Source organism: Fringilla coelebs (genome assembly GCF_963513975.1).
Source record: "Fringilla coelebs genome assembly, chromosome: 8".
Lineage (NCBI taxonomy): Eukaryota > Metazoa > Chordata > Aves > Passeriformes > Fringillidae > Fringilla > Fringilla coelebs.
Window position 1 is genome coordinate 2602612 of NC_140066.1, and position 20362 is coordinate 2622973.

The 20362-nt window shown below is 48.3% G+C and overlaps 1 protein-coding gene across 1 annotated transcript in view; it reads left to right on the top strand.

Annotated features, from left to right (window-relative positions):
* COL13A1 (collagen type XIII alpha 1 chain) overlaps positions 1-20362 on the top strand; it is a gene marked incomplete at both ends in the record, with an annotated part of 54379 nt that overhangs the window by 25555 nt on the left and 8462 nt on the right. The window contains 20 exons of the mRNA XM_084210773.1: positions 974-1006; positions 1535-1561; positions 2833-2895; positions 4602-4655; positions 5656-5742; positions 6129-6182; positions 6391-6435; positions 6975-7043; positions 7987-8010; positions 8407-8460; positions 9061-9105; positions 9375-9527; positions 10306-10404; positions 11445-11486; positions 11958-11984; positions 13198-13278; positions 15644-15679; positions 17758-17811; positions 18073-18126; positions 18846-18881. Coding sequence (XP_084066899.1) covers positions 974-1006; positions 1535-1561; positions 2833-2895; positions 4602-4655; positions 5656-5742; positions 6129-6182; positions 6391-6435; positions 6975-7043; positions 7987-8010; positions 8407-8460; positions 9061-9105; positions 9375-9527; positions 10306-10404; positions 11445-11486; positions 11958-11984; positions 13198-13278; positions 15644-15679; positions 17758-17811; positions 18073-18126; positions 18846-18881 — 1137 coding nt within the window. The remainder of the gene's footprint in view (positions 1-973; positions 1007-1534; positions 1562-2832; positions 2896-4601; positions 4656-5655; positions 5743-6128; positions 6183-6390; positions 6436-6974; positions 7044-7986; positions 8011-8406; positions 8461-9060; positions 9106-9374; positions 9528-10305; positions 10405-11444; positions 11487-11957; positions 11985-13197; positions 13279-15643; positions 15680-17757; positions 17812-18072; positions 18127-18845; positions 18882-20362) is intronic.

Consider the following 20362-nt stretch of genomic DNA (forward strand, 5'->3'; position numbering starts at 1 on the left):
CTGCTCTCTGGCTCCCCACTCCTCCTTGTTTGAACTGTGCCAAGCTTTTTTTCACTTTGAACTTGCCTCCCAGTCCTCTGCACTGCCTCATGTGCTACATCCCACCCCCTCATATTTCCCAACTTCTAACACCACTTCACTCCCTCCCATTTCCTTAGTTATCCCTCATATTTGCCTTTTTAACTGGACCTTTTCTAACCAGGACCTGACTAATGCTAACACAGGGGATACAGAGATTTCAGAGAGGATGGTGGACAGGGACAACCTGCTTTTTGCATCAGTGCTGTTGAGGGAAATGTGACAGTCCCTGTGGGAGCAGCTGCCCCCTGAGGCTCCTGTCTGGGATGGCAGGGCAGGGACACTCCACAGTCCCATGGTGGTGGCTTGCTCTGCACTGCAAAATGACACCTGAATCTCAGTGCTTGGAAGTCTGGTTTTTTCCCTAAGGTGTCTGGCTTCAGAGCTCTCCTGAAAACACATTTTGCTGCAGGGTTTGTCTTCTGTGATAAGAACAGGTCAGGGGGAATAGCAAGGCCAAGGCTCTAGGGTATGAGCCAGCCTTTCTCAGGATGCTTGAGCTGATGTGTCTGGGCTCAAGCCTTGAAGTGGGGGTTTGGTCCTCGGTTTGCCTTTGCATTCCTCAGTTATTTGACACTGTTCTGCTTGTTGGCTTCACTTGCAGGACTAAAACCAGGAGTGGTGGGGGTGGAAATCAGTTGGACTGGGTTGTGCTCATGGTGCCTGCCTTTGGAAGAGCTTTCTGCAACCCAGAGCCACTGCCATGGGTGAGCAGATGCTCAGGGGATGAGGACGTGTGCTGTGTGGGCTCACAGCATCACTTCTGAGTTGTGGAAAGGAGAAGATGTGGATTTTTGCATTTTCACTTTCACCTGACTGCTACTGTTTCGTTTTAAAAAAATGTGTATCCGATTAATTTCAAACAAGGTGTTGCTGTGTCTCCTCTCTCTGCCAGGGCGCTCCCGGGATGGCGGCCGCAGGGATGAAGGTCAGTTCTGGGCTGCAATGCCTCGGCTTGGGCTTGGGCTGGAGCTGGGAGGTGCTGGAAAATGGTCGGACAGCTCCCACTGATGGGGAATATCAGAACTGCCTGCCTTTGGCAGAGCTGCCAGACCTGTCTGCAGCCTCACCCCGGGGCTGGTGAGCTCCCATCAGCACAGCCTCCCGCAGCCTTGCTCTTCTGTGAATACAGAGTGGGGAGTGGCGAGTTCCTCTGTGCCAGCACATGAGTCTTGTCTTGCTCTGCTCTTTGGTATCTGCTAAACACCTGCAAGTACCACTCTGTGCTGTGGAAGCCATGAGTCTGAGGTTTGGTGGTTTCTCACAGCAGCCTGGGAGCTGGCTAATGAAGATAAAAGAAGTTCCAGGCACAAAAATTTGCAACTGAAGCACTCTTGTGCTTCAAGCTCAAGGCCCCCATAGATGAATGTTCTTTTCCCCACTCTGATAGCTCTAGGAAGATTTGTGCTCTCTCCTCCTGGTTTGTCACTCTGCTTTCCTGTCTCTTTCTCACCAGGGCGAGCCTGGGACTCCAGGAGAAAAGGTACTCTCAGAAGGTTTTGCTCTGAGCCTGCACTTCTGGTTGGTTTGTGTATTTTTCCCCTCCCTGAGCAGCTGAGGAATGTCTGTGTACATCCCAGTGTAAATCCAGGCCCTAATGGCACCTGCCCCTCTAAGCAAATTGGTAGTAGGGTACAGTGATACACCCAGTGAGAGAGGGACCATACTGCAAATATTTCCATCCTCCTGCTCATGTCTGTGTGTTACTATAGGACATGAAATGACACACACACACCTCTGTTCTCCAGGTAAAAAAGGGGAACTTCATTTTTTGACTTTAACATTTATAGATTTCTAAAAGTGATAGTGGATTGGGGGGTGAAAGTGCCACCTCTCCAATGATGCTGGACAAACTAAAAGTCTATTAAATTTTTCCTCTTTTATAAAAGAATGTAAAACAATGAGTTACTTACAGAAAATGTGTGAGAAAGTTTGTTACAAGAATGTAAACATCAGAAGGCTTAGAAAATCTTAAAAAATCAGAGCAACATCTGTGTCCATGGGGATACCTTCAGCTGCCATCCTCCTTTCCTCCCTGCTCCACAAGAGACACAGAGCACACTTTGCTTAGGAAGCAGGTTCCCTCTGCCCCTTCCCTTGTCCCCCTTGTGCCTCCCAGCACTTCTGTGTCCCCAAGCCTTGCCACGTCCCTGCAGAGGGCTGTCCCCTCCTGTGTCAGTGTGCTGTGACCTGGTGTGAGTTCCCAGGGCAGGCATGGGGCAGTACTGCCCTGTCACTTTCATATTTTCTGAAACATCCCTTCACCAGGATTTTGTCTCCTGGGAAGCTGAGAGGCCTCAGAGAAAAATGAAAACAATAATGATCTGATTGCTTCTCCTGTGTTTCCCTGCTTTGGAATGTGGTTTGGAGATTGTTTACCAACAGGTGGTTGTTTGATTGGTTTCATGTGAATTGTTTTGATTGAATGACCAATCACAGCCAGCTGTGTCGGGACTCTGGAAGAGAGAGTCACGAGTTTTCATTATCATTCTTTGTAGCCTTCTTTCTGTATTCTTTAGTATAGTATCCTTTAATATAATATAGCAACATAAAATAACAACTTAGCCTTCTGAGAACATGGAGTCAGATTCACTCATCTCTCCCCTCGTTGGGATTGCCTCCAAATTCAACACTGCCCCATCCCTCTCCATCCTGGAGCAGCTGCCTCCTCTTGTGTGAGGCCGGCTGGGTTATGTTACAGCATGTGACAGCCATGTAACACGACGTTCTCTGTCTCTTTTCTTCCCCCCCAAGGGAGATTCTGGAGTGCCAGGGAGGATGGGCCCCCCAGGTTTGCCAGGGAAGAGGGGGCAGCGGGTAGGACATTGCGTGTTTGGGCTGGGTGTCCCGGCAGCGCTGCGCTCCTGCAGCTGCATTGCGGTGCTTGCAGGGGATTATGTGTCCTGTGCTGGCTCTGGCCCCCTTGGTGAAGTGTGTTTGTGTGTTCCTGCTTGCAGGAGGGTGGGGGCTGCTGGCAGGCAGGGCAGCATGAGATGCCTGGGATGCAGTCTTGTCCCGGGAACGGTTAAGGACAGTGCCACTTCGCTCCAGAAATAACAGCCTAAACAGGCATCCAGTAATCTGACCTCCTTCCTCAAGAAATCCACTGCTTTGCTCTCTAGTTCTGGCAGCACAGGATGTTTTCAGTAGTTCTTATGGACACATGTATTCAAAACAGTCCTTGAATGAAAAATGGGATACCAAAGCAGATTCAGGGATTCACAGATCCCTGGGACAGGATTAAGAATTATATTTTTACAAAAACCTTCAATGCCAAACCTTTTCCTTGGGTATGAGGTCTTGAAAATGTTTTCCCTCTTTCCAGGAGAGAAGCATTAATTTAGCAATGTGCATGCTCTGGCAGGGAAAGAAAGCTGGGGAGGGGCCACAGGTGGCTGGAAGCCAAATTACCTTAGAGAAAGGGGTCACTGCACTCTAGAATTGCCTGACAAAAATATTGCTCCTAGTAGATTATTTTCCAGGGAGCCACCAGTGCATGTCTGTTCCTGAAGCATTGATGCAAGTCCCCTGCATGTCAGATGAGTGCCCTTGAGCTCTGATGAGCAGCAGCAGCATCCTCTGCAGAGCAGCAGCAGGGCTCCAGGAGAGAGCTGGCCACTTGTGGGGGCAAAGAGGGTTTGAGTCGTTCTGTATAATCTGTACAAGTTGCTGAATCTTGGAGCTGTGGGGTAGTGGCTAAGAACACACCTTTCCCTGGGGGTGCAAAATGCAGACTCCCAAACAGGACACTGTGCCTGGAAACCATGGGTTTAGCAGCTGGGTGGAATGATCTGAAGAGAACTTCAACACAAAGACCAGTAATTGATCTCCAATATTGAAAATATGGCTCAGGTGTCGTGGTGAACTGAGCAAAGCCACTTCACCAAGGGAATGTTGGGTGCTCACCATTGCTCAGTGCCCCTGGCATCCTCCATGGTGCCTCACACAGCTCAGCCTGCAGCTCTCCAGGCAGCATCTTACACCATCAGCTGCTGGCTTTGCCATTGCTGCCACTCCTGCCTTCACTGCTTACATGACCAGTGTGTGTCCCAGAGCTTGGCTGCCAGCTGAGATGCTGCACTGCTTGGGTTTATTTGGGAGCATGATGAGGCTGGGATTTGGATCTAGGGAAGAGGAGCAGGACATGGAGAAATTCCTGCACTTCAACTAAAATTCACCCTGGGCAACAGCTTCTGTGGGCATATGGATCAGGGAAAGCCTCTGCAGAAGAAGGGTCAGGGAAAAGTGTTCAGCAGACCAGAGGGATAAGGAAAATGTGCAGGGAGGACCCTGAATCCATTTCTCATTCACCTTCCTTTGGAGAGAAATGGCAATGATGTGCAGAGATAGTCAAAAGGTTGGGCAAAACCATGTAATGTCTTGAGCTGGTACTGCTCAAGGTCTGTGCTCATCCCTAGAGAGGAGAAAGAGGGTGTGAAACCAGGAGCAGATCACCTTTTTACTGCTCCTCCAGGATGGAGAGCCTGCAGAGTCAGCCTTGACCATGTCTGTTTTGCCAACAGGGTGAGAAGGGACGAGCTGGTGACCCTGGAATTCCTGGACTTCCTGGCCCAAAGGTTTGTCTCTTTCCTGAATTTTTTTTTTTTTTTTTGGTAGGGCCACCCTCACCCCTTTTCCTCCCTCCCTCCTGTGCACAGCTCACACATTCTTAGCTGGCTGTGGCAGCATGTTCTGCACTGCTCAGCTGAATGGCTGAATGTCACCTTCAGTCAGGGATGTGAGAGAGGCACACAAAAGATGCCTTTTTGTAGGAATGCAGTGAGGGGCAGGTTGTGGTCCTGGGAGCAGGACCACAGAGTTGTGTTCCAGTAGTTGCCCTTTAAAAGCATGACCCCAGATGAAACATGGCATTTCAGCCTCCCTCCTGCTCCAAGATCCATGGATGATGAGGAGCTGGGCTTTTGGGGAGCTGCACTGCTGTGCTCTGAGTTGGAGGAGTAGCTTTGTGCTCAGAGAGACCCAGGGCAGGTCAGATAAAGCTAAGCCCTGAAACTGGTTTTTCCCCTGTGCTCTGAGATTCCCAGGTAGAAATCACACCCAGACTTGCTCAGGGTGCTTTTCCTTTGGGAAAGGGGACAGTGCAGTAAATACCAGTGGCCATTTCAGGAAGGGATGAGGGTGTAGTGGCAAAGCTCTCCTGTTGCTGCCTTATTATTTGCTCTGTGCAAAGGACATGGTGTGCAGGGCTGAGTGGCTGGTGACTACAGCTCCAGAGGGAGCATTCCAAAGGAAGCCATCATCAATCAGGTGCTTTAATCAGCTCAGTTTCATCAGCAGAGTTCAAAGGGAGGCTGGGGGATGAGGGCTGTCCTGGTGCAACCAAAGGGTTGAGCGTGGCTGTGGCTGCTGGCAGGGCTCCACAAGGACCCTCAGGCAGGACCTGCTGTGCTGGTTCCTGGCCAGCTGCTGCCTCTGGAGCAGTGCTCTCTGGGCTGTCAAGAGTCCAGCTGATGGATTTTGTCTTGGCTGTGTCTCTGAGCCTGTGTTTTGGCAAGTGAACTTACAGAGGTGCAGAGTCTGAACTGAGACACGTGGCTTGTTGTTCTTTGCTAACAGGGAGAGAAGGGAATTGCTGAGAATGCCTTGGTGGGAGCTAAAGGAGAACCTGGCCCTCCAGGTCTGCCTGGACCCCCTGGACCAAAGGTGAGGGATTTTTCCTTCACAGAGTTGTGGGTTGTATTCATCTGTGCCCACCTCTGATCACCTGCTGGAGGGATACCAGGCTCTACAGAATGTTCTAGTACTGTGGTTCTGTATGCTGCAGGTGAGAAAGTGAACTGGTTGTGGAAGGAAAATACCCTTCTTGTGCTCAGATAACTCTGTGAGAAACCAGTCTGAGCACTGTGCACTGGGTGGGACAGAAGGGAGCCTGGTGGGCAGTGGTGACAGGAGATTTGGGCTACCTGAGGGGAAGGTACAGGAGGGGTGCTTGGCTGGTGCAGTTCTGCAGTTCTTCCTCCTGGAAATGCAAAGCCAGCACCCTCTCACCACAACACAAACCCATGCCTCTCCCTTTCTCTCCCTGTCAGGGAGAAGCTGGTGACATTGGTCAGCCTGGTGCTGCAGGATCACAGGGAGAAAAGGTAAGGAGTGCTTCTGCACAGCCCAGCTCTGGGCTCCCAGCTTCAGGAGCTGCACATTTGTTCCTGTGTGTACAAAACTTAGCTGAGAAAGAGGATTTTAAATCAAGCTGTCTAGCCCAGATTGTTTCAGAGAACCAGCAGAGTGATTCCTGGACTTCAAGAAAGTGAAGGGATGGGCTTTGCTAAAACTGTGATCTTGCTGTTTCAGGGGGAACGTGGTTCACCAGGAGACCAGGGACCCATGGGCCCACGGGTAGGTGTTGCTTCACTGACAAGGAGTTTTGGCCCTTCAGGGGCTCTGAGGATAGTGGGACCACACTGACAGTGCAGATTGGGTCTTGCTGTCACTAGGAGTACTCCTAGATGGGCAGTGGGCAAGTTTGAGGTGGGCTCTTTCTCCACTCCACACCCTCAGCCCTACATCAGAGGAAAACATTCTCCCAGGCCATCTCAGGGTGGCTCGTTCAGAGGAGGAGGTGGGTTTGGACATCCCAGTCTGGACTCAGACCCTTGACCTACCTACAAGAGGGTGGATGCATGCACACATCTAGCAATTGGTCAAACAATCCAGTTCCTGCATTCTGGCCTCAACTTCACCTCTTCCCAGACTGCCAGCTTTGATGGTTGTGATTTGGTGATCTGAGCTGGGCTGGCTGCAATTCTGTAGAATCTCCTGCACTGCAGGGGCTTTCTTTAATAAATTCAAAACTGGTGAAATGGGCCCCTCTGAGCCCCCTTTTTCAGAGTGAACCTCAGCTCTGAGCCCCTGGCTGAAGACCTGGTATTTTGCAGGGCCCTAAAGGAGAGCCTGGGAAGGATGAAATGATGGACTATGATGGGAACATCAGTGAAGCTCTCCAGGTGAGCAGCTGCCTCCCTGTCCTGTGAGGTGTCTGCTGTATGCTTGGCTATTCCCCAAGGGATGCAGACAGGGGACAGATCTGCAGATCTGTTTTCTCAGCAGGAGCAGCAAAGGGAAGCTTTGCTTGTGCCACAGTCCCCTTCATCCCACAGCTCACTGCCTGCAGTGTTTTGCTGAATACCTTTTGTATTGTATTTGCAAGGACCCTCATGGCAAGAAAGAATTATGAATCTATGTTCTCAGAAGGCTAATTTATTATTTTATGATACTATATTATATTAAAGAATACTATATGATACTAAAGAATACAGAAGAGATACTTACAAAATGCTAAAAGGCTAATAATGAAAACTTGTGACTCCTTCCATAGTCCTGATTGGCCAAAGAGTCAAAACAACTCACTAAAATCTAATTAAACAATCTTCAAACACATTCTACATGTGAACACAACACAGGAGAAGCAAATGAGATAAAAATTTTCTTTTTTTCTCAGAGGCTTCTCAGAGAGCAAAGGGATTTTTCCAGAGAATGTGAATGCCACGCTGGCTGGGCTGGTGCACTGACACTGGTGGGCAGAGGGGTCACATGAATGCCCTGGGAGTGGCCCAGAGCATGGGGTGGGTGGTGAATAAAGTCACCAAAGCTCCCTCACAAGGAATGTGAGGATGGAGAGCAGTGAACTGGGCTGTGCGCAGCTCTGGGCTGGCCTGGACTCCACTGGGAAAATGGAGAAATTGTAGAATAACAGCTCTGTGGGACTCGGAGTGAGTTTTTAGTTTGGCTTTCTTTTGGGTTTTTTTTTCCCCTCTTCTTAATTTTGTAAGCTCCTTACTCATTTGGGCCTGTGTTACTTTAGTGGAGAACAAACCAACTCCAGGAAAAAGCTTATTTTTCCAATGGCTGTTTTCTTTTCTAATTTTTTTTTCACTTTTTCTTTCCTAGGAAATACGAACTTTGGCCTTGATGGTGAGTTCCTGTCCATGCTGAGGGGTTTTATACAAGCAGCCATATGTCCATCCTAAGCAGATGGCCTGACAATTTAGGTGCAGCTAAAACACTTGGCCTCTGCAATTGGGAGCTAAAGCTGGGGCAGCTGACAGCTGAAAGAAGAGCTCATCTTGCCTTCTGATCTTGGCACTTGAATTCTAATCAGGGCTTTCATCTCTCTGCTTTAAGAGGTCATACATGCTGCTCAGAAGGAGCAGGGAAGAGCAGCTCTCAGGGCTCTCCATTGCTCATCTTCCCAGCAAAATAGGATTTTAGGAATCCCTTGGAATATTTCTCTGTGATTGCCCCTTAAACTTAGGAGAGGTATTTGGTTTCAAAAATACAGATATGAAAATATTTTTTTTCTTTATCTAGGGACCCCCAGGACGTCCAGGTGTGGCTGGACCTCCAGGGCCACCAGGACAGAAGGTATTGTCCCAGTTCAGCACTTGCAGATCTCAGGGAAACACAGGAGTGGCCCAGGCAGAATTCCCACCCCCAACTCTTCCCAGTGTCCGATATTTCCTGTCCAGCACTGTCAGACTGTCCTGCTGTCCTCTGCCACTCCTCCTCATACACAATATCCTGAAGATCTTTTTTCCCACAGTGATAATGCCTAATCTGAAAGATGAAGGATCCTTTTTACTTGCCCTCCCTTGTGGGAACCAAACTGTGGGATTGTGTTGGTTGGGGACTGCATGACTGCACTGGGAGCTGGCAGTCAGGATCAACAAGATTGGGAAAGTGCTCAGGCAGTCACATAATTTAATGTTTCATCAGGGGTTTCCATGGGTTTTTTTTTTTTGTTTCTTTTTTTAATTCTATGACTGCAGAAAAACCCAGAGGCTTCCATGCTTTATTTTTGGTGATTACGGCAAAAAAATTTGGATTTTTCCTGCTTTTTTTTTTTTCAGTGAGTAGTGGATGCAGACTATTTCTGCAATGCCTGCCCTTTTTCATCACAGTGCCCCCCAGAAGGAGTCAGAGTAGCTGCTTTCTAAGTGCCAAAGTAACAATTCTGTGTTTCAGGGTGAAATTGGCTTGCCAGGTCCTCCAGGCCACGATGGAGAAAAGGTAAGGCATGATGCTCTTCCCTTCAGGGGCCTTACCTGGGGTAATCTCTGCCACTGCCATCACACAATTACTTTTTCCACCAGGAAAAAAAAGTTTTCTGCTTCACAAGAAGGAGCATTAATGGTTTGTCAGTGTCCTAACATTTGTCATGGCAGTGTTGCTTTGTCCTCTCTCCCAAGGGCATAGCTGGGAGGGAAAGGATGAGCAGAAAAAGGAGGCTCTGAGCCTTACTCCATCTGTAAGTTGTTTGTTGTGTGAATTTCATTTAGGGACCACGTGGCAAGCCTGGAGAAATGGGCCCCCCTGGGCCTCAGGGACTGCCAGGGAAGGATGGACCTGCTGGGATGAAGGGAGAGCCAGGCCACGTTGGGCTCAGAGGAGAGAAGGGTGATAAGGGAGAGCCAGGACAGGCAGGCTCCCCGGTGAGTAAATCAAAGCCTCTCCAGTCCTGCTGCCCACCCAGCTCATGGGGCAAGGCTCCAGGGCTCCCTGCAAGGTGGGTGCTGCTGTGTCAAGTGCCACAGAGCAGGAGATCCTGGCTTCCTGGCACCTTGTGTTGTCCTCTTGCTGGAGTGGCTGTCCCCAGGTGCCTGCCCTGCACTGTGTGCCTAGCTCAGCTTGCTGCCTGGTGTCTTGCTGGCACTGAAATGCTGCTGGCAGTGAGCAGGTGTGAGTGTGAGCCAGGAGGCTGAGGCAGCAGCACGCCTCCTCTGGGAGGGCAGCTGCATGGGGTAACCCCTCACAAGCCAGCCACTAACTGGGGCAGAGTGCCCAGCCTCCCAGCTTCAGTCTGTCACAGCTCCTGTGTCCCCAGCACTGCTCAGGGGGGTTTGTGAAACAATTCCTGCCTCTCCATTGGATTGCCAGGATGAAACTCCTGTTGTCTCAACAGCTGGCTGTGGGGGATGATTGCTAACACAGACTCCAGCAAACTGCATGAGCCTGGGCAGAACTTGGAGGCAGGAAAGCAGCACCCCATCCCCGCTCTGGGGACTGGTACATCCACAGTGACAGGAGGATGTTCAGCCACTTGCCCCTCTGCTTTTAATGCTAGTGAATTTCCCTGGATACCTGGTGGATGTCCAAGGTTTTCAGAGTACTCTTGGGATGACCAGAGTCAATCTTGCCTCTTATACTGATATGTTCTATGTCTGCCTGACTTAGCAGTGCAAAACTCCACAAATCCTTCTTGATCTGTAGGGTCTAGATGGCCCCACTGGAGAGAAGGGCGAACAAGGTGACCAAGGGATCCCAGGACCATCAGGACTGCCAGGGCCCATTGGACTTCCAGGATTGACAGTAAGAATGGAAAAGAAAAGGCTGAGAGCAGCACACGAGGGCTCCTTTCCCAAAGTGCTGAGTACCCTGGGAGCCTCAGAGGTGTCACAGGATGTCCCTCAGACCTCCAGCAGCACACAGGGAACGTGAAACACATGGTCTGTCCCCACTTCTCCTGGGGGAGCTCTGCTTGCCAGCACGTGGAGGGTTCACAGGCAGCTTCAGTGGAGGGAGACTCCAGAGCACAGCCAGTGGTGATGGGCAGGGAGGGAAGGAGGAGCTGGGGAGCACGGAGACAAAAGGAATCCAGGAGAGCTGCTATGTGGCATTTTTTGGAAACCCACATAAATTCCACCCAGGACAAAGGTGGAATTGATGAATTTGACTCTATGTTTTTAGAAGGTTAATTTATTATTCTATGTACTTATATTTAAAAAATGCTATACGTAAGCTATACTAAAGAATAGAGAAAGTACCTTGTTAAGCCTTCTGTCTGTATCCTAATTAAGAACTCGTGGCTGACTCCTCAGAGTCCTGACACAGCTGGACCATGATTGATCATTAAGTAAAAGCAACTCACATGAAACCAATCAAACAACCACCTGTTGGATAAATACTCTCCAAGCACATTCCAAAGCAGCACAACACAGGAGAAGCAACCAGATAATTATTGTTTTCCTTTTTCTCTGAGGCTTCTCAGCTTCCCAGGAGAAGAATCCTGGGCAAGGGGATTTTTCAGAAAATATGACCATGACAACCCTCTGCCTTCTTGTAGGAATGGTGGTAGAGTAGTGGAAGTTGACCTTTCTTTGCAAAAAACCTCACTGCTTTCCCTCCTCTTAAAGACTGGCAACTTTTGCATAACCTTCCCCTGAGTCCTGCTGCTGCTTGCCAGCCTCTCAGTGCTGGATTGCTGCTGCTTCCTAATGCAGTCCTTAGGTGGAATCCAGGTTTCCCAGGCTGGCAGAGGAGCTCTGCTGCACCCTGTCCCCCTCTGAGCAGCCCCACTGTGCCCCTGAGGGCACCACATTGATGGTGACTTCTCTTGCTTTGCTTTCCAGGTATCTGGGCCCCCTGGACCCCAGGGCCCTCCAGGACCTCCAGTAAGTTTGAGTCATTCACCTGAGGAGCAAGGGAATGGGATTAGAGCAGGCAGTGGCTGGGGAGGATTCTGTGTGGAGACAGCCAGAACCACTTCATTGAAATGGGAACATGCTTGGTGTCACTTCCAAACCCACCCCCAGGGTAGGTCAGGGCTGGGAGGGCACAGAAAGAAGGTTTTGTTAGTTGGAGATGAAAGGGAGGACAGTAGTGAGATGGGATTAAAGGGATCAACTGCAGAAATTGTTTAAACAGCACACCTGGCCCCCTGCCAGGGTGTGCTTGGCAAGAGGCTCCTGGTTAGGGATGAGAACAGCACATGAGGTGCCCCTTACACAAATAAAGAGGCTTTGGGGCTGAGGGTTCCTGCCCCACAGAGCAAAACCTTTGTAGTGCATGCTTCACTGGGATACCTGGAGTGTAAAGCCCACCCTGAAACATTTCTTACATCTTGTCTCTCCTCCCAAATACAGGGTCTGCAGGGTGTCCCAGGACCCAAGGTAAGGGTACAAAGCATTTTGTACTGAAATGTAACAAAAGTTGTCCCAGGTGCTAGAATTCCCTTTCAGGTGGTAGATTTCTTCCATCTTGGTAAGAGGACAAATCCTTCTGGGTATTTTCTTGAAGGAAATGGATTAGCAGCTCTCATTTTAGGACCCAGAAAAATGGTCATTCCCTCCAGTTTTCACCCAGAGAAGTGGGAATTCACTGGTCTGTGGAATTCTGCCTGTGAGAGCACAGTTGAAATCTCCGTCTGGAGGGTGGAGGTCTGTACAGTGGGATGAATAGTCTGCCACACAGTCCTAAGGAATTGAGCTCTAGCTAAAAATTAGTCTTAAAATTACCCTGTACATTCTGCTGTAAAGCACTTTAGAACTTCACCATCCTTGGTGGTGAGAATCTTTCTAATCTCCATGTAAATGATCAGCCTGCACCATTGCCTTGCCCACTGTTCCCTACACAAAACTGCTCCCTACACAAAAAATAGGGGAGTGGAAATGTTCAAGGAGAGCTGCATATTTCTGGTGACATTCTGGACAAAGACTGGAAAATGTGAAAAATGTCATAATTTTAATTATTCTTAGTATTTGGCCAGCAGCATTGTTTTAAAAGGGATGGATATGTTTTAAAAAGCCTTGTGAGCAGCAATGAGGAGGAAAAAATTGGTTACATTTTGAATTTAGGAAAAAGGAGTATTTTTTAAAATATTGCTTTATAGTTTATAATAGAGAATTTTAAATATACAGCTGGGAAAAGAATGGTGAAATTGTTTTTTTTTCTGAAATGTTGAAACTGATGCCTTAGCATCTCCAAAAATTATTTCTGTGTGATTTTTCTTCAAGGCTTGTAGACACCTGTCATTCACTTCCAGTGGATCCACATCTTAAAATGTAGACCCACTGTATCAGATAACTTCTGGTTATTTATATTCATATATAAATGTATGTACAGCAACAACAGCAGGGAAAGAAGCACTGGAGTGAGCTCAGCTCTCCTCTGAACATCTTTATCTCAGGGCCTGAGTCTCCTCTTATTGCCACTGAGATAAAACAGGGCTAATTTGAGTGACAGTGCTTTTCTTCAGATTAGGCTGAGAATTGGGCTAAAGCATTGCTCTGCTGCCTCTTGTATTCCCTCTGCTCTGAGGGGAGGAATGTCTGTTATATAAGTGCTGTTATGGTGGGTTTATTTTCTGCTCCATCCTTCCTTTAGGGGGAAGCAGGGATTGATGGAGTGAAAGGAGAGAAGGGTGCCCAGGGTGAAAAAGGAGACAGAGGGCCACTGGGATTACCCGTAAGTATCCAGGAAGCCAGCAGCACTTTGTGAGCCAAACTTGATAGCAGCTGTAAAAGGATCCCTCAATAGCAGAGAGGCACGTGGGGATTTGCTACATCAAGTCAAAGAGATGCTCTATAAATAACTGTGCCTTTGCTTTTTAAACCCAAAGCTTCAATTTCTGTACTGAGCCTTCATCTTCTAGATCTGTTGAATAGATGAGTGATTACTTTATTTCCTCCTGCTTCTGGCAGGACTGGGAGAAACAAGCAGTAACTTTCCTGGAGGTTCTCTGCACTTCAGGGCAAGATGAGAAACAAAAGTCAGAGATGTGGAAAGAGAAAAACCTTCCCCAGCCATTTGTCTCCTGGGCTAAGCTTTGTACAAAGCATGGTGGTTCTCAGTGCAAGCAGCTTCTTTGATAGCTGGAACATTCCTGCCCCTTCTGCCATGGGATCAGTGCTCCCCCTGGCCCAGCTTGTCCCTGCTGTGTGTGAACTCAGTTCCAGTAGCCTGGTGTTAGAGCACTGCTTGGCTTAGCAAGGGACCTTGGGGCATGGTGTGTTGCAGAGAAGTTGCAGGAGCTTTAGATACAAACCTGATGATGAGTTGGTGGTAACTTAGTCCCACCCAGTTGTTCCACCAGCCCCCAGGTTCTCATCATAAAAAGCACTGGTGGCACAGTAGGCCTTCCCCAAATGTTCTGCCTGGAACAAACACTGCAGAGTGCATCTCATGTGCTGTGTGGCTTGTTGTCCTGTGTTCCACCACCCAGATCCCTTGTCCCTGACTTTGGCTGAAATGTGTGTCTTTGTTTGTAAAATGTTTTCCTCCTTTAGTTGTGCAGAGCAGTGGTTCCCTTCTAGAGCTTGAATGAATTCTCTCTAACTCCAGGCTCTCAAATGAGCCCAGCCAGAGTACATTCCCTGGGGCTCCAGGCAGGGCAGTGGGGGGAAAGGGCTGCTTTTGGAAGGCTCAGAGGGCAGGGATTGTGCCTCAGTGAAGTAGTGAGAAGTCAAAACTCAGTCCCCTGAGAAAGGCCAGTGGAAGTTTGCTGTGTACATGGTTCTTCCCTTGAGCCTGTGGGGTATCTGGACAGGAGAAGGAGGTCCTTGTGACAGCCCAAGCAGGAGGTGCCCCAGCAATTATCCCAACATCTCATCCTTGAGGCAGGGAATGTGCTAGCTGCTTCTCTACAGCAGTGAGCCCCATGGGGGTCCAAAGGTCCCTTGGCTTTTCCCAGCACTCTTCCTGAGCTGTGGAGGTGGGAAGACTGGCTCAGAAGGGCCCTCTTAGCAATGTTTTGTTGGGATCAGCAATATTGGCTGGCCAACCAGGCAGCACAGCTCGTTAGATCAGATACTGTGGAACTTGTGTCCTTCTCCAGAGCCATTGAACTCTGTCCATAAGCTTTTCCATGCCTGATCCAGTGTATCATCAGCCTGTCAAACTAAATGCAGTGCCAAGCAGGTTCTGAAATATTTCAGGGTGTAAAATCCTGAAGCTGGGTCTGCTGCCTTTTCCTCTGACTTGGGGCTTGACATCATGCACAATTCCAGTCCTGATTATCTGCAGTAGCCTTGGGCTTCTCTATGGCTGCCAGGGTGAGGACCTTGTAATTCTCAGGTGGAGGAAAACTCAGTATTTGGTACTTATATCCTACCACAGTTTCCCTCCCAGCCACTGTCTGAGACAAGCCACTGGGCTTGATGGGCCTTGGGCAGAACCACTGTTAGGTCTTGTGGATGAGGAGGTTCAGGGCAGACAGCAAAGGGCTGTCTGATCTCAGTTTGGTGTAAATCTGCACTGGTGACACAGGGAGATGAGCCACCTGTTTCATAAGCCCCCAAACAACTGCATGTGGAGTGGAGCAAGCCTGCAGCTGACCTAGTGGGCACCACAAGCCCTGGGTTTCTTGGTGGCAACTTGAACAGCTGATGGTTCTGCACTGCCTGTGAATGCCTTGGTGACCAGTGGCCTCTGAGCCTTGTGTCTCACCTGTGTTGCCCAGCCTGCCACAAAGGCAGTGCAGATTCCAGCTCCACTGTCACATTGTCCTTTTCACCACCTGTCACAGAACAGCTGCTTCCCTAGGAGTTTTCCTGGTCCTATTGAGTGAGGGAAATTTGTACTCTTAAGAGGGTCTTAAGAATGCAAAGAGAGAAAGTTGCAGGTCAACATTATATGTATTCAGTGTTTCTATGTTTTTGTTGGTTTGCTTGTAAGTGCCATCACCTGTCCTTGAGATCTTAATTTTTGTTAATTGCAAGCATATGTTTGTCTCAAGTCACTGCTTTACTCACCTCTCCCCTCCCCTCTCCTTTCCCCTCACCCTCCTCCCCCTCCTTTGCCTTGTTTTTGTGACCCCTCCCTGCCTGTTCAGGGTGCTTCAGGTTTAGACGGCAGGCCTGGACCAGCGGTGAGTTCCACTTCTCTGTTACCCCGTGTTTGTCCTCCCCAGTATCGTGACTCGTGTTGTGTCTCCCACCCAAGTCTTGTTTATACCAGGAATAATCTTATTTTTACCAAAGCAGGCCTGGGAGGGGGTTAAACTTAAAATGAAGAGTGATATCACACACTTGTTGTCTTTGATGCTCCCAGTCTGGATGCTGGGATCACAGCCTACTTGTTCCACTCTGTCTCAGTAGTAAGAGGAATGAAACCTCTGCATGATTCCATGATGCTCTGTTCTCCTGTCCTGTTCATCCTGATGGGTCTCCAACCTGTCATTCTCCAGGAGGTGGGAGAGGGACTCATCATCAGGAACTGTAGTCACAGCACAAGGGGGAATGGCTTCAAAATGAAAGATTCAGTAGGTTTAGATTGGATATTAGGAAAAAGTTCTTTACTGTGAGGTACTGGCACAAGCTGTCCAGAGAAGCTGTGACTTCCCTGAAAGTGTTCAAGGCCAGGTTTGACAAGGCTTGGAGCAGCCTGGTCTAGTGGGGGTGTCCATGTTCATGGAAGGGGGTTGGAGAGATGATGTGTAAGGGCCCCACAGACCCCAAACCATTTCATGATTCTAAGTAATGCCAACCTGGTTCTGCAAACCACTCAGCTATTCTTGGGTAACAGCTGTTAAATAACAGCCAAATATTTTTAATCCCTCTTGGGAAATCACAGATCACCCATGTACAGTCCATTTGGCTATTTAAAAACAAAAAGCAATTTCTCCTCCTCAGTGTAGCTGGGAATAATTTCAGCTGCTCTGATTTCTGAAGAGCATCTGAGTGGCAGCTTATAGAGTCACTTGTTTGGGGAAGCTGTAGATCTGATTTTATAGATGTGCAGGACAGATTTCAGTGTATTCCTTAGTGCATAAGTGAAGGCAATTAAGGTGTCCATGATTGCATGGATCTAATGCCTGATTTTTCTCTCTTCCTTCACCACACTGAAGTTGTGTGTTGCATGAGCTGCTCCTCAACTTGTGTTCAGTGGATCTTGACTTCTCTGAAAAGCTTTCCTGATCCATATGAGCTGTCCTGCTCTCATCAGAGGGGTTACTTTAGTGACTAAGCATTGCAGACTGACATTAGAATGTGCAAGACCCTTTGCTTTAAGGCTTTTAGAAAAACACTCTCCCATTTGGGAAGTTTTCTCCTTGGTTCTTCCTAGGAGTCAGGCAGTGTGCCTCAGAAGTGTTCCTATATGGAGGCTCCTTGAGGGAATTGTAGACCCATACCTATGTGGTTCAAGGAACCTGAGCTGGAGGTGCTGGAATCCTGTTCTTAGCCAGAGGGGTATTACTGCCAACATTAAAGGTCACTTTGATTTCCCAGAGGCCAGGTGAGTCTCAGGAGCACCAGCAGGGAAGTTTGGTGTGCTGGTGGGAGATGGGCTCTGTGTCAAAGGCTTAGGAAAAACACTGGGTTTTCCTGTCAGCATGGCTGGGAGCCTGGTGGAGTGACAGGAATGGCAAAGGAGGAGCAGAGGGACTGGAGGATGCCCCTCCCAGCTCACACCTGTGCCTGTGCACACCTGCATTCAGCTCTGCAGCTTGGGCTCTGTCAGCTTGCATGAACCACTGACCCAACACTTCCCATCTCCTCAACTACACTGACTCCAGGAGAGGGTAGAGAAAATAGGGAAATAATCCAAAAGAAAAGCAAATTGTTTAGCATGTGTGTAAATGGCCTTTATTCTGCTACAGCTTTCAGCCTTGTCTGGTATAGCCTAGAAAGAAAGAATTCCTGTTTGTGGAGCTGGTAGAAATGCCTGCTGAAATAATTGGCAGGAGAGAGCTTCAGAATTAAAAATGAGGCTCTGTACAGTGGTGCTGGTGTTATCTAACATAGCAGTTCCCATGTTCTTCAAATTGCCTTGCCAACTACAAATCCACCTCCCCCAACACTGAAAGCTGTAGTGGTGCCAGGTGCCTTCCTCCACCAGCCTGTCCTTCCAAGCTCTGCTTTTCCTAAGGGAGCAGCAGTGTCTCCTGGCTTTAAGGAGGCCCTGGAATAAAAGTGTCCTGATGTGTTTTCCTTCCTACAACTGCAGGGTATTCCAGGACCAATTGGGCCTTCAGGACCAGCAGGACCAAAAGGAGAGAGGGTGAGTTTTCTTCAGATCTGACAGATGCTCTGTAACTGCTCTGAGGGATAGAGGAGCTCTAGGCTTTTCCAGGGCTGGGATTGCCCTCTCCTTGCTCATGGAAGAGCCTCAGCTGGGCCTCTTTGGTGCTTGAGTACCTCATCCTTGTGGGTTTTCAGGTGCTTTGAAATGCAGCCTTTGCTTTTTCTTCTATGGTGCTCTGCTGCCTGTTTGTAATGAATAGGAATGTGAACAGTTTCTACCCTTTTGTATCCATTTCAGGGCAGTAAAGGAGATCCTGGAGTTGCAGGACCAATGGGGCCAGCAGGGCTTCCTGTGAGTATGGAAATCCTAGGGATTTACCTCCAGAGCCTGTTTCCTTGCTGTGCTTGACAGCTGAAGATGCTGCTGTGATACAGTGTTTGCAGCCACAGCTGGGTTAGGTGTGACTCAAATTCCAAGACTTTGTTCACTATGGGAGTGACAGAAAAAGCTGAGTAGCTTCAGGGCAGACTCAGAGTGATGTGCAGGAGGCTGAAAGGAAATTGTTAATTCTCCTTGGTCCTTGAACTGCCTGAAGAAGCTGTGTGGGACTCCCAGGATGTGTCTCTTAGTCCAAAGTGCTGCTTTTGAGCAGCTCCTTTACCTTTCACAGCCTGGGTGCCTGCCTCCTGTCTGAGAGGGCCCTGTGTTGTCATTGCAGGGACAAAAGCTGCCTTCAGTGAGGTTAATTCCACTGCCTGGGATTGCTTTTGGCAAAATGGAGCCAGTGTTGGTGCTGTGGTCTAATGCAGGAAGTTTGTTGCATGCTCATAACTTAATTTGTTTCTTATCTGAAGAGTTCATAGGGTAGGTGGTGGTGGTGTTGCCACCTGGATGGTCTGATGGAGGTGAAGAGGAGCTTGCCTATTGGAAAAGTTTTGTTTATTTTCACATAGCCATTGGTACAAATAGAAAAAACCACCAAAACCCTGAGCACACATTCCTCTCTTTAGTGGGAACATGGTGAAATCTGCTTGTTTTGAATTGTTTCTTTCTGTGTTGATGCATTTCAGGGTTTACAAGGTCTACCTGGTGACAAGGGAGTCCGGGTAAGTTACCAGGCAAACTTTGTGTTGAATTGCTAACCCCTGCACTCAGTGACAGCCCAGTTAACTCCTGTGGCAGCCAGCATGTCTTTGTGTGCCACACCCTCATCCCAGTGACTTTGCACACCTGTGCTTTAGCAGGTGAGACCTGTAGCTCATTCCATCACCTGGAACATTGTGCTACATCTCCCTGAAGGCTGTAGGAGGGATTTTCTGGTGTGTTCATTGTGGTCACACCTCTGTTCTAACTGAAGCACAGGACTTGAGTTGGGCCAGCACGGTGTGCCTTAGGAAATCCTGCTTATCTAGTTCCTGATGTGTGTAGGGATTCCTGGGAGAATTAGCTGAGGTGCAGCCAGCAAATCTTATTTCAGTACTTCTAAATTGTCCCTGAAGCATGAAAAAGAAGGTTGTCTTCTAGCAAACAACCCTGCAGAGAATTTGAAAGATGGAGATTTTGAGAAGATAAATTAAATTTGCCTGTCTTGAAGAATCAGGCCTGCAGTCTCCTCAGGCATTGTCCTGATGTGATGGTGAAGAGCTGGGTCAAACCCAGCGACAGGATGGCAGCTTTCCCATTGTACCACCTGTCATGGAAAGATAAACATTGCTAAGAAGTGTCTGTGGAGAAGCTCCTTCTTTTTCATCAGGTTTTCTTGGCTGTTAAGGCTTTTAATCTGAATCATTTTGATAAAAACATTTAGGAGCTGTGGTTGAGTATAATTTATATTTAGAAATATAAATTACTTTTGGATTGAGTCTGTAACATTACAATTGTATAAATGTCTAGAGGTTCAATACAGTACAAGTGTATGTAGTCACATCTTTAATTCATAAGACTCTGGCATCACCTAAATTTATCTGGAGGTGTAATTTTTTTATAGTGCATGTGCCTATGTGATGATTTTCATTATATGGATTTGCTTCTGGTGTGTAGTGAGTGTTCTGTGTCCTCTATCTGCAATGGGTTTCTGACCTTACTCTGCACAGAAAGGACAGTTCTGGACAGCACTGGCCAACTGGCATCTTAAACTAGGGGAGAAAGGTTCAAGTTTCATGGAAACACCAAAGTTCTCCCCTTTTTTAATTATTGCATTTCTGGCTTTGCTTCTTAACTTTCACTTCACTTTTGTTTTGCATGTGTGGCTTCTTCTAAAAAAAATGTAGTTTTTAATTCCTCAGCTTTTTCAGTTGGTTTTTGAACTGAGTGCCTTGGTTAAAAGAAGGCTCTTTCATTAGCTTTCATTAATGGGATTTCTCTGAGCTCTGGCATAAAAGCAAGTGAAAAGTGAGAGAAATTGCAACTCCTTGTAGAGGATGAGCTGGAAAGCACGAGTGAGGAGTTCTGCTGGTCCCTGGAAGCTTGCATGCACTCTGCCTCACTGCAGCCTGTGGTTTGCAATGGTAAACTGAGAGACTCAGGAGTGTAAATGGGCAAGGGCAATATCCTAGGGGACCCTAGAGACCACCCCTTTTGCCACTGA